At 27.1% G+C, this 14,692-nt stretch overlaps 1 protein-coding gene across 12 annotated transcripts in view; it reads right to left on the bottom strand.

Moving 5' to 3' along the window:
* Positions 1 to 14,692, bottom strand: part of LOC111415282 (uncharacterized) — a 210,467-nt gene that overhangs the window by 132,573 nt on the left and 63,202 nt on the right. For 10 of the 12 annotated variants that reach the window (XM_071201013.1, XM_071201002.1, XM_071201009.1 and 7 more), the window contains one exon: positions 3,071 to 4,096. In XM_071201013.1, the coding sequence (XP_071057114.1) occupies positions 3,071 to 3,784 (714 nt within the window). In that variant the 5' untranslated portion in view covers positions 3,785 to 4,096. Of the gene's footprint in view, positions 1 to 3,070; positions 4,097 to 4,274; positions 4,590 to 11,575; positions 11,722 to 14,692 lie in introns of those variants that run through there. The other 2 variants (XM_071201004.1, XM_071201005.1) reach the window with 2 other exon arrangements.

Below are 14,692 nucleotides of genomic sequence, written 5' to 3'. Positions count from 1 at the left end.
ATATATTAACTTAAATTAAGTTAAGAGGAATAAAGAAACAAGTTAAACATCAAATTGAAACTAAACCTCAAATTTTTCAAACAAAAAATTTAAACTATAAAAAGGTAATTTCTAAAGAAAAATAAAACGTTTTGTGATATATTTTTTAGTTATAGAGTTAAAACTCTTAAAATTTAACTTAAAGTTAACAATTTTTTCTTAGAATGTTCAAAAAATCATAATAAATCTATTTTTTAATAGATACAAGTGTTTTCTTTTTAAAACAAAAATGCTAACATTATTTTTAATTAATCTGTCTCTTTTAGTAGGATTTTTTTAAGAAATCGTATAAAATCGCTGTTTTATGAAATGAACTCTTATGAACTACTCAAAATACGTTCTCTTTCGTTTTACGTTCTTTAAAACAATTTTTAATCGTTGTTAGATTAGTAATTAACATCATCACATTTATTACATTCTTTCTCAAAACTTTTTCATATAAAATTTCTAAATATTGTGCAGGTGTCGAAAGGAGACATCTTCAGATTTAATTTAAGACATAAATTAATTCTCCACTTCTATAAATAAAGAAGTTATGATTTTTTGAAAACTAACCATTTTTTCATCGTTTTTATGTGTTAACTAATAAACATCATTGTAATTATTAATATTTTTCTCAAAATTTTTTTATATAAAATTTTTAATCAGTATATACGTTTCGAAAGAAGACATTATAAGCTTTAATTTGAGACATGAATAGTTTCTTTATTTTTATAATTAAAGAAGTTATGATGTTTTTAAAATTAACTATTTTTAAATCCTTTTTAGATTAAGTAAAAAACATCATGATATTTATTACCTTTTTCCTCAAAATTTTTTTATATAACTTTTTACGTGTAACACATGTTTCGACAGAAGCTTTAATTTAAAACATAAATCATTTCTTTATTTTCACAAATACCGAAGTTATGATTTTTTGAAAATCATCTATTTCTCTATTTTTTTAGATAAAGTAATTAACAACATTACATTTATTACATTTTATCTCAAAACTTTTTTATACAAAATTTTTAAACTTTATATACGTCTCGTAAGAAGACACCCTAAGCTTTAATTTGAGACATAAATCTTTTCTTCACTTCCATAAATAAAGAAGTTATGATTTTTTGAAAATTAACCATTTTTTAATCGTTTTTATGTGTTACCTAATAAACACCATTGTAATTATTAATGTTTTATTCAAAATTTTTTTGTATAAAATTTTTAATCAGTATATACGCTTTGAAAGAAGACATTATAAGCTTTAATTTGAGATATGAATCGTTTCTTTATTTTTATAATTAAAGAAGTTATGATGTTTTTAAAATTAACTATTTTTAAATCCTTTTTAGGTTAAGTAAGAAACATCATCATACTTATACCTTTTTCTTCAAAATTTTTTTATATAACTTTTTACGTGTAACACATGTTTCGAGAGAAGCTTTAATTTAAAACATAAATCATTTCTTTATTTTCACAAATACCGAAGTTATGATTTTTTGAAAATCATCTATTTCTCAATTTTTTTAGATAAAGTAATTAACATCATTACGTTTATTACATTTTATCTCAAAACTTTTTTATACAAAATTTTTAAACTTTATATACGTCTCGAAAGAAGACACCCTAAGCTTTAATTTGAGACATAAATCGATTCTCCACTTCCATAAATAAAGAAGTTATGATTTTTTGAAAATTAACCATTTTTTAATCGTTTTTATGTGTTAACTAATCAATATCATTGTAATTATTAATGTTTTCCTCAAAACTTTTTTATATAAAATTTTTATGTGTTACACATGTTTCGAAAGAAGACATCCTAAACTTTAATTTAAGACATAAATCGTTTCTTTATTTTTATAAATAAAGAAGTTATGATGTTTTTAAAATTAACTACTTTTAAATCGTTTTTAGGTTAAGTAACAAACACCATCATACTTATTACCTTTTTCCTCAAAATTTTTTTATATAACTTTTTTACGTCTTACACATGTTTCGAAAGAACAGATTTTAAGCTTTAATTTAAAACATAAATCATTTCTTTATTTTCATAAATATCGAAGTTATGATTTTTTGAAAATCATCTATTTCTCAATCTTTTGAGATAAAGTAATTAACATTATTACATTTATTACATTTTATCTCAAAACTTTTTTATACAAAATTTTTAAACCTTATATACGTCTCGAAAGAAGACATCCTAAGCTTTAATTTGAGACATAAATCGATTCTCCACTTCCATAAATAAAGAAGTTATGATTTTTTGAAAATTAACCATTTTTTAATCGTTTTTATGTGCTAACTAATAAACATCATTGTAATTATTAATGTTTTTCTCAAAATTTTTTTATATAAAATTTTTAATCAGTATATACGTTTCGAAAGAAGAGATTATAAGCTTTAATTTGAGACATAAATTGTATCTTTATTTTTATAAATAAAGAAGTTGTGATGTTTTTAAATTAACTATTTTTAAATCGTTTTTAGGTTAAGTAAAAAACATCATGATACTTATTACATTTTTTCTCAAAATTTTTTTATATAACTTTTTTACGTGTTACACATATTTCGAAAGAACAGATTCTAAGCTTTAATTTAAACCATAAATCATTTCTTTATTTTCATAAATATCGAAGTTATGATTTTTTGAAAATCATCTATTTCTCAATCTTTTTAGATAAAGTAATTAACATTTATAACATTTTATCTCAAAACTTTTTTATACAAAATTTTTGAACGTTATATACATCTCGAAAGAACACATCCTAAGCTTTAATTTTCAATATAAATCGAACTTTAATTTTCACAAATAAAAAAGTTTTTAATGTTATTAAACTTTTTTATACAAAACTTTTAAATAATTCGTGAAAGTGAAATTATTCACAAATATTAAAGTTATGATTATTTTAAAATTTAACCATATATTATATTTTCAAATTCAAAATTTAATTATTGAATACCCGTAAAAAATGAATAAAAAAAAAATAAGATTTAGGTTGGTTTGATTTTTCTAAACAAAATTAATTTAAAAATAGCAAATTTAGCACCTTACCTGCAAATCATTCACGAACTTCTCCGTCATTTTATCCGGCGAATTTTGCCCACTGGGTAACCCTTGTTGTTGAGACATCTGCACCAGCGAGTGTTGAGCAACTTGCGCCAAAGCGTGAACGTGAGCTTGTTGTTGTTGCACAATTTGTTGTTGCTGCTGTTGAGTGGGACTCCCGATTTGTTGGTTTTGAATCGAGTTGGGTCCTTGATTTTGTTGCTGTTGAACCATGGGGTTTTGCGGAACGGGACTTTGGTTGTGTTGGTTTTGCCCCGGTTGTTGTTGCTGATTTTGTTGTTGTTGTTGCAGCAATTTTTGCTGGATCGAGTCTTTGAAGGTGTCTTTAAAGGTGTCTTTGAAGGTGTCTTTGAACGTGTCTTTGAACGTGTCTTTGAACGTATCTTTGAACGTATCTTGTTGCATCCCGGGTTGTTGTTGCTGCTGTTGTTGTTGTTGTTGCTGTTGACCGGGTTGGTTTTGTTGTACTTGCGCGTGAGCTTGTTGTAGGGCCAAAGCGCCTTGGGTGATTACATGATTTTGGCTGCTGTTGCTTTGTTGCGATGGGGAATGCGACGGCACCGAATTATTCGAACCGGGAACTGGACTATTTTGGTTAGAATTTGATAGGTTTTGAGCTATACTCTGCGGAGGGCCTCTCGGCTGGTTCCAAAAGTCGTTGTTCATTTTAAAAACGGGCCTGTTATTGACCTCGGCCATGGGTATTTGGAGGCTGAGGGGGGCCGCGCGGAGATCCAGGGCTGCTGCTGATTCCTGGACCTTAAACGAACTTTGCAGCCACTTGGCCACTAAGTTTTCATGTTCGACCTTCAGGTTGTTCAACAAATGTTGATCGTCCGTGGTTGCAGGCTTCTGGTGCGCGAAAGCGAAGAAGGAAATCGTTTGGCGAATTCGGCGAAATCGCCCCGACGTCTTTTATCTTTATGGTTAGATTGTGAATTTTTTCTTTTTTATTCGGTTTATTTTGTATTCGGGTCTTGTTGGTGATTCTCTTTGTATTTGAGGATCGTTCTGCAAACAATTTTTAATTTAGAATTATTAAATTGTTTGAAACTGGCAAGATCCAGTTAACTATTTGATCTAATCTATTATTACATCGGGAATTATTTTTTAGATAAAATTTGATCGCCGGACTATCTGAGTCGGTGTTGCACGTGTTAAGAAAATTTCTAAATTCAAAATTACTCACTCGGATTTTAATTGTTTTAAAAAATCGTCCTAAAACCACCAAATTTAATTTTATTTAATTTAATTTAATTTTATTTTAATTTTATTTTTAATTTTCGCGCACTTCACTATTTCGGGGTGAATCGAAATTTAATCGCGGATTTAATTCGTTGAAAAAAAATGTCGCGGAGAACTTAACCGGATATAACGATGTGTATTAAGTGTGTTTATCTCTATCTCTCTTTCTCGGGGAGAAGAAGAACTCGGATGTCGTGCGGAGGGGGCGTCCTGACGCCAAGAACAGCCGTTGATAACTAAGAAAAGCGGGCGTCGTAGGAGGCCGCGGAAGACGGCGTCGGTCGCCTCACGACGTCGTCGCCGGGCGTCGCGGGCCGCCGCCGACGCCAACTAAGATCGGCCCGGCGCGTCGGAGACGCCGGGGGGGACGCGGGGCGTTCTACACAGACGGAGACGCCCTTACGACCCTCCGACTATGCGAAAAGAGGACGCCCTGCAAACAGCCGCGACGCCAAAGCGAGAGGAACGAGAAGAAGAAGAAGGAGGAGAGAATTTCTAGGGGAGCCTTAGACGGCGTCTTCGAGGGAGGGGCGCCTGCGCGATTCTCCGACGTCCATCCCCACCTCTTACGATTTTCCGAGGACCGCGACGACGACGGGGAAAAAGAAAAAGAGGATGGGGGTTTTTTTCGGAGGGTTCTTCGAACCCCCTCCACGAACGACCCACCACCACTCGCTTCCACCACCACTCCTTCTTAGACATTCCCCTACCACCACCCTTACGACGATCAAATAAAAAATTTTTTCCCCCCCCCCAAAAATTTTTTCAAATCTAAAATAAAAAAACGGAGGGGGATAACCCCGCCCCCTTTATTACGGGGTTTCCACCCCCTTGTATTATTTCAACTTTTTTTTTCTTTTTTTTTATCCACTTTTCGAACCGCAGAAACCCAACATGTGGCTCTTATTCTAGCTCATCAATTATTTATTAAAAACGTCTCCACGATATGATAATGGTGGTGGAGTTAGAAGTGAAGGTATGGTACAATAAGGGACAATTTTTCTTAAATATTTAAAAGCTCCGAGTTTAAAAGGCGACTTTGAGAGAGTTTTGAGAACATGTGAGACATCCGTGTCGATAATGAGCGGGTTCGAAAACTGGTAAAGGGGTGGAGTTGTGAATTTTTTATAATAATGGGTGGGTGGGTGAAATTTTTTCGGAAACATCTGTTCCCAAAAAATTGCAATCGCCAAAACGAACCGGAAATTCCCCATTAGGTTAAAACGTTCTCGTTTTACCCCCTTTTTGCGATATCATCCGAGCATATCTAAGTACATGGTGGATAAAAAATCGCGGAGAAACGAAGAAACTGAACTGATAGCCGGTTGTGGTTCAAAGGTGGTCATAAATAAAAGCTCCCCCTTCCTAGAAGCTTTCCGAGTCGTTTTCCCCTCACCTTAAAATGCAGATTTTTACCATCTGATAGTATCGTATTTTCAACATGACTTACCCACCAAGCATACATGTACCAACTTACGTCAGGTGCTAATTTGAAATTCAAGGAGGGTTTCGACCGAGTAACTACGTTTTAATTGGCCTCTCTTTACACGAAATCATTTTTTTTTCTTTTTTAGGTGAAATAAATCTTTTAATAATAATAATAACGACCATGTAATATAACCCCTCAAATTTAGATGGCGCCACCTTTACCAGAAAGGGGTTGGAAAAAGCTCGCTCAGATATAAGGGTTATAACGGTCGCGGAGCTTTTAGTTCGTTCCCGTTCGTCTCAAAGAGCGGTTGTATCGTCTCGAAATATTAACCAGAATTTTCGATCGCAAAACATGTACATGTCTTATTAATCCGATTAAGAAGTAAGTTTTTAATCGATCTTTAGATATTTTAATAAAAATTATTAAGTGTTTTCTTAAAACTTTTTCATATAAAATATCTAAATAAAATTGAAATCTTTAAATTTAACTATTTTAAATCTAATTAAATTTAAAACAGATTTCGAAAGAGGAAATCTTCAACTTTAATTTTAATCATAAATCATTTTCTTATTTTCAAAAATAAAGAAGTTATCTAATAAAAAGTTATTAGATTTTTTCTCAAAACTTTTTTATATAAAATTGTTAAATGCTATACAGATTTCGAAAGAGGACATCTTCAGCTTTAATTTAAGAATTAAATCATTTCTTTATTTTCAAAAATAAAGAAGTTATGGTTTTTTGAAAATTAACTATTTCTCAATGGAACTAAATTATTTTATAAAAGTAATTAATTTTTTTCTCAAAACTTTTTTATATAAAATTGTTAAATGCTATACAGATTTCGAAAGAGGACATCTTCAGCTTTAATTTGAGATATAAATCATTTCTTTATTTTCAAAAATAAAAAAGTTATGATTTTTTGAAAATTAACTATTTTTCAATCCCATTAAATTATCTAATAAAAGTTATTGGTTTTTTTCTCAAAACTTTTTTATATAAAAATTTTTAATGCAATATAGATTTCGAAAGAAGACATCTTCAGCTTTAATTTCAGATAAAACTCATTTCTTTATTTTCAAAAATAAAGAAGTTATGACTTTTTGAAAATTTACTATTTTTCATTGGAATTAAATTATTTTATAAAAGTAATTAATTTTTTTCTCAAAACTTTTTTATATAAAATTGTTAAATGCTATACAGATTTCGAAAGAGGACATCTTCAACTTTCATTTGAAACATAAACCATTACTTTATTTTCAAAAATAAAGAAGTTATTGCTTTTTGAAAATTAACTATTTCTCAATAGAATTAAATTGTCTTATAAAAGTAATTAATGTTTATCTCAAAACTTTTTTATATAAAATTTTTAAATTCTATACAGATTTCGAAAAAGGACATCTTCAGCTTTAATTTAAGAATTAAATCACTTCTTTATTTTCAAAAATAAAGAAATTATGATTTTTTGAAAATTGACTATTTTTCAATCCCATTAAATTCTCTAATAAAAGTTATTGTTTTTTTTCTCAAAACTCTTTTATATAAACTTTTTAAACACCATACAGATTTTGAAAGAGGACATCTTCAGCTTCAACTTAAGCCATAAATCATTTCTTCATATTTATAAATAACTAGGTTATGATTTTTTTAAAATTAACTATTTTTTAATCGAATTAAAATATCTAACAAAAGTAATTCATTTTTTTCTCAAAACTTTTTTATATAAAATTGTTAAATGCTAAACAGATTTCGGAAAAGAACATCTTCAGCTTTCATTTGAAACATAAATCATTACTTTATTTTAAAAACTAAAAAAGTTATGGTTTTTTGAAAATTAACTATTTTTCATTGAAACTAAATTATTTTATAAAAGTAATTAATTTTTTTCTCAAAACTTTTTTATATAAAATTTTTAAATGCTATACAGATTTCGAAAGAGAACATCTTCAGCTTTAATTTAAGAATTAAATCATTTCTTTATTTTCAAAAATAAAGAAGTTATGATTTTTTGAAAATTGATTATTTTTCAATCCCATTAAATTATCTAATAAAAGTTATTGGTTTTTTTCTCAAAAATTTTTTATATAAAATTTTTAAATGCAATATAAATTTCGAAAGAGGACATCTTGAGCTTTAATTTCAGACAAAACTCATTTCTTTATTTTCAATAATAAAGAAGTTATGACTTTTTGAAAATTTACTATTTTTCATTGGAAAAATATTATTTTATAAAAGTAATTAATTTTTTTCTCAAAACTTTTTATATAAAATTGTTAAATGCTATACAGATTTCGAAAGAGGACATCTTCAGTTTTAATTTAACAATTAAATCATTTCTTTATTTTCAAAAATAAAGAAGTTATGATTTTTTGAAAATTAACTATTTTTCAATCCCATTAAATTATCTAATAAAAGTTATTGGTTTTTTTCTCAAAACTTTTTTGTATAAAAATTTTAAATGCAATATAGATTTCGAAAGAGGACATCTTCAGCTTTAATTTCAAACAAAACTCATTTCTTTATTTTCAAAAATAAAGAAGTTAAGACTTTTTGAAAATTTACTATTTTTCATTCGAACTAAATTATTTTATAAAAGTAATTAATTGTTTTCTCAAAACTTTTTTATATAAAATTGTTAAATGCTATACAGATTTCGAAAAAGGACATCTTCAGCTTTAATTTAAGAATTAAATCATTTCTTTATTTTTAAAAATAAAGAAGTTATGACTTTTTGAAAATTTACCTGTTTTTATTGGAATTAAATTGTTTTATAAAAGTGTTTAATGTTTATCTCGAAACTTTTTTATATAAAATTTTTAAATTCTATACAGATTTAGAAAAAGGACATCTTCAGCTTTAATTTAAAAATTAAATCATTTCTTTATTTTCAAAAATAAAGAAGTTATGACTTTTTGAAAATTTACCTGTTTTTATTGGAATTAAATTATTTTATAAAAGTGTTTAATGTTTATCTCGAAACTTTTTTATATAAAATTTTTAAATTCTATACAGATTTCGAAAAAAGACATCTTCAGCTTTAATTTAAAAATTAAATCATTTCTTTATTTTCAAAAATAAAGAAGTAATGATTTTTTGAAAATTAACTATTTTTCATTGGAACTAAATTATTTTATAAAAGTAATTAATTTTTTTCTCAACATTTTTTTATATAAAATTGTTAAATGCTATACAGATTTCGAAAGAGGACATCTTCAGCTTTAATTTGAGACATAAATCACTACTTTATTTTCAAAAATAAAGAAGTTATGGTTTTTTGAAAATTAACTCTTTCTCAATGGAATTAAATTGTCTTATAAAAGTAATTAATGTTTTTCTCAAAATTCTTTTATATAAACTTTTTAAATGCTATACAGATTTCGAAAAAGGACATCTTCAGCTTTAATTTGAGACATAAATTACTACTTTATTTTCAAAAATAAAGAAGTTATGGTTTTTTGAAAATTAACTCTTTCTCAATGAAATTAAATTGTCTTATAAAAGTATTTAATGTTTATCTCAAAACTTTTTTATAAAATTTTTAAATTCTATACAGATTTCGAAAAAGGACATCTTCAGCTTTAATTTAAGAATTAAATCATTTCTTTATTTTCAAAAATAAAGAAGTTATGATTGTTTGAAAATTAACTATTTTTCAATCCCATTAAATTATCTAATAAAAGTAATTGTTTTTTTTCTCAAAACTTTTTTATATAAACTTTTTAAATGCTATACAGATTTCGAAAGAGGACATTTTCAGCTTTAATTTGAGACATAAATCACTACTTTATTTTCAAAAATAAAGAAGTTATGGTTTTTTGAAAATTAACTGTTTCTCAATAGAATTGAATTGTTTTATAAAAGTAATTAATGTTTTTCTCAAAATTTTTTTATATAATCTTTTGAAATGCTATACAGATTTCGAAAGAAGACATCTTCAGCTTTAATTTGAGACATAAATCACTACTTTATTTTCAAGAATAAGAAAGTTATGATTTTTTTTAAATTAATTATTTTTTAATCAATTTAAAATATCTAATAAAAGTAATTAATTTTTCTCAATTTTTTTATATAAAATTGTTAAATACAATACAGATTTCGAAAAAGGACATCTTCAGCTTTAATTTGAGACATAAATCACTACTTTATTTTCAAAAATAAAGAAGTTATGGTTTTTTGAAAATTAACTGTTTCTCAACGGAATTAAATTGTTTTATAAAAGTAATTAATGTTTTTCTCAAAATTTTTTTATATAAACTTTTTAAATGCTATACAGATTTCGAAAGAAGACATCTTCAGCTTTAATTTGAGACATAAATGGCTACTTTATTTTCAAAAATAAAGAAGTCACTATTTTTTTAAAATTAACTATTTTTTAATCGAATTAAAATATCTAATAAAAGTAATTAATTTTTCTCAAATTTTTTTTATATAAAATTGTTAAATACAATACAGATTTCGAAAAAGGACATCTTCAGCTTTAATTTGAGACATAAATCACTACTTTATTTTCGAAAATAAAGAAGTTATGGTTTTTTGAAAATTAACTGTTTCTCAATGGAATTAAATTGTCTTATAAAAGTAATTAACGTTTTTCTCAAAACTTTTTTATATAAACTTTTTAAACACCATACAAATTTCGAAAGAGGACATCTTCAGCTTCAACTTGAGCCATAAATCATTTCTTCATTTTCATAAATAACGAAGTTGTGATTTTTTGAAAATTAATTATTTTTCAATCGAATGAAATTATCTAATAGCAGTAATTAACTTTTTTCTCAAAACTTTTTTATATAAACTTTTGAAACACCATACAGATTTCCAAAGAGGACATCTTCAGCTCCAACTTGAGCCATAAATCATTTCTTCACTTTCATAAATAACGAAGTTGTGATTTTTTGAAAATTAATTATTTTTCAATCGAATGAAATTATTTAATAACAGTAATTAACTTTTTTCTCAAAACTTTTTTATATAAAATTTTTAAATACCATACAGATTTCGAAAGAGGACATCTTCAGCTTCAACTTGAGCCATAAATCATTTCTACATTTTCATAAATAACGAAGTTATGATTGTTTGAAAATTAATTATTTTTCAATCGAATTTAATTATGTAATAAGGGTAATTAATTTTTGTCTCAAAACTTTTTTATATAAACTTTTTAAATGTTATACACATTTCGAAAGAGTACATCCTCAGCTTCAACTTGAGCCATAAATCATTTCCTCATTTTCAGAAATAACAAAGTTATGATTTTTTGAAAATTAACTATTTTTCAATTGAATAAAATTATCTAATAACCGCAATTAACGTTTTTCTCAAACCTTTTTTATTATAAACACCATACAGATTTCGAAAGAAGACATCTTCAGCTTCAATTTAAGACATAAATTTATTTTTATAAATATAGAAGTTATGATATAGTATACAATATAATGTATCTTATTAAGTTTTGAGTATTTTTTTGTGTTACCAGGCGGGATCGTATTTCTGATTGGATGAATTTTTTTCGTCGAGATTAGATTACATTTTATCGGCGAGTCTCAATAAAACGAAGCGCGGCGTCCAAGATAAAAAAATGGCTAAAATAAAATTAATGTTTTAATAAAAAATCGTTTTCTAGATCCGTATCGTTTTGGAATTTATGAACTTTTCACGCTCCGCCGGTTTTCGGTCTTAAATTCGTTTCGTAAAATCTAACTTTCCTTTCCCTACTCATAAATTAATTAAAAAAATATCTATATATAAATAAAAAATAATTCGCAACCTTACTCACAGATGGAGCTAATAAATACTTAAATTTAAAAATGAATTACCTGATTGTAATAATTTTAATCGCCCTCGATTTCGATTGGATCATCGAAAAAAATGTTTAATCTATAACAGTCCGCCATTGGGAAATTTTAAAATACTACTAAATAATAAATTTTTACACGACGAGTTAAAAGAGCGCAAAAAATCGCGCTTCTGAACTTGGTACTAATGTTATCTCCGTCGGTTGAGATAAGATTTTTTAAAAATCCACCCCAGTTCGAGAGATTAAACCGGCGCGGAATCCAGTTTTGATCATTTTCTATTTAGAGAAACGACTTGGAACACCGTTACCGATCGAAACTCGAAACTTATTTCGCACTGTTGTTGATCTTTTCGTTTGTTTATACTGTTAGAAAGATCTAATAATAAGTGGAAAAAAATGCGAAAAGTTGAAGATATCAAGGCAAAATAACTAAAGTATTATAGGATCAACAAAAACAGCAAAATCGTATTATTTTAAATAATTTAAATATCGAGAAAAATTTCCTTTTTTTTGGGAATTTCAAAATAATAAAGTTTATAAAAGTTTTACGGTTTATAAAACGTGTAGAGGTCGAGTGGTCGAGTGGCCGAGTCTAAATTTAGCCAAATTAACGCAATAAAAACGCCACCAGAAGGCGATGTACGATGTCGATCAGAAACAGAAATGAATTTCCACCGAAAAAGTTTTCACCTAAAACTAACACAATTTGCATTGTAACTTTATATGCAACGTAAACTTCTAAATAAAACTTCTTAGAATTCTAGTATATACTGTTTTGACAATAACTGCACGAAAAATTCTTTACGTCTATTCTATTAAACACAACTTTATTTTTGTGGTTATAAATAAAAAGTGTCTGGCACTTAATCTCCATGGAGAGAGTGTATCCGTTTTATTCAATTTTCGTATTTTTCGTGATATTGACGCATCTGACAGCAAAAGTGCAACAGAGTTGTATTGTTAAGAATAAAATTGTCTACAATTTACGTTCGAAAAGTTTTTTTGTAATATGTTCCGTTTCCCGAGTACTACCATTAACTACTTGAAAAAGCAAATTCTTCCAATTTCCATATTTTCGTATTTTTCTCAATATTGACGCATCTGAGAGCAAAAATTTAAGAGGGCAATATTGTTAACAACAGAATTTGCTACAACTTTTGTTTTAAAAGTTCTTTTATTACACGCTCCATTTCCCTAGTGGTACCATTAACAATTTGTAAAATAACGAAATTCATCAAATTTTCATATTTTCGTAATTTTCTCGATATCTATGGATCTAAGAGCAAAAGTGTAAAAGAGCAATATTGTTAGGAGCAAGATTTGCTACAACTATTGTTCCAAAAATTTTTTTGTAATATCTTACGTTTCCCGAGTACTTACTACCATTAACTACATGAAAAAGCAAATTCATCCAATTTCCATATTTTCGTATTTTTCTCAATATTGACGCATCTGAGAGCAAAAGCTTAAGAGGGCAATATTGTTAACAACAGAATTTGCAACAACTTTTGTTTTAAAAGTTTTTTTATTACACGCTCCATTTCCCTAGTGGTACCATTAACAGTTAATAAAATAACGAAATTCATCAAATTTTCATATTTTCGTATCTTTCTCGATATTTATGGATCTGAGAGCAAAAGTGCAAAAGAGCAATATTGTTAGGAATAAAATTTGCTACAACTATTGTTCCAAAAGTTTTTTTGTAATATCTTACGTTTCCTGAGTACTACCATTAACTACTTGAAAAAGCAAATTCATCCAATTTTCATATATTTTCGTATTTTTCTCGATATTTATGGATCTGAGAGCAAAAGTTTAAGGGAGCAATATTGATAACAATAAAATTTGCTACAACTTTTGTTTTAAAAGTTTTTTTATTACACGCTCCATTTTCCTAGTGGTACCATTAACAATTAGTAAAATAACGAAATTCATCAAATTTTCATATTTTCGTGTTTTTCTCGATATCTATGAATCTACAAGCAAAAGTGTAAAAGAGCAATATTGTTAGGAATAAGATTTGCTACAACTATTGTTCCAAAAGTTTTTTTGTAATATCTTACGTTTCCCGAGTACTACCATTAACTACTTGAAAAAGCAAATTCATCCAATTTTCATATATTTTCGTATTTTTCTCGATATTTATGGATCTGAGAGCAAAAGTTTAAGGGAGCAATATTGATAACAATAAAATTTGCTACAACTTTTGTTTTAAAAGTTTTTTTATTACACGCTCCATTTTCCTAGTGGTACCATTAACAATTAGTAAAATAACGAAATTCATCAAATTTTCATATTTTCGTGTTTTTCTCGATATCTATGAATCTACAAGCAAAAGTGTAAAAGAGCAATATTGTTAGGAATAAGATTTGCTACAACTATTGTTCCAAAAGTTTTTTTGTAATATCTTACGTTTCCCGAGTACTACCATTAACTACTTGAAAAAGCAAATTCATCCAATTTTCATATATTTTCGTATTTTTCTCGATATTTATGGATCTGAGAGCAAAAGTTTAAGGGAGCAATATTGATAACAATAAAATTTGCTACAACTTTTGTTTTAAAAGTTTTTTTATTACACGCTCCATTTTCCTAGTGGTACCATTAACAATTAGTAAAATAACGAAATTCATCAAATTTTCATATTTTCGTGTTTTTCTCGATATCTATGAATCTAAGAGCAAAAGTGTAAAAGAGCAATATTGTTAGGAATAAGATTTGCTACAACTATTGTTCCAAAAGTTTTTTTGTAATATCTTACGTTTCCCGAGTACTACCATTAACTACTTGAAAAAGCAAATTCATCCAATTTTCATATATTTTCGTATTTTCCTCGATATTGACACATCTGAGAGCAAAGGTTTAAGAGAATAATATTGTTAACAATACAATTTGCTACAACTTTTGTTTTAAAAGTTTTTTTATTACACGCTCCATTTCCCTAGTGGTACCATTAACAATTTGAAAAATAACGAAATTCATCAAATTTTCATATTTTCGTATTTTTCTTGATATTTATGGATCTGAGAGCAAAAGTGCAAAAGAGCAATATTGTTAAGAATAAAATTTGCTACAACTATTGTTCCAAAAGTTCTTTTGTAATATGCTCTGTTTCCTAAGTGATATCATTAACGAG

The sequence above is a fragment of the Onthophagus taurus genome, unplaced genomic scaffold, assembly GCF_036711975.1.
Source record: "Onthophagus taurus isolate NC unplaced genomic scaffold, IU_Otau_3.0 ScKx7SY_15, whole genome shotgun sequence".
Lineage (NCBI taxonomy): Eukaryota > Metazoa > Arthropoda > Insecta > Coleoptera > Scarabaeidae > Onthophagus > Onthophagus taurus.
This window is presented reverse-complemented; position numbering and strand designations above follow the sequence as displayed.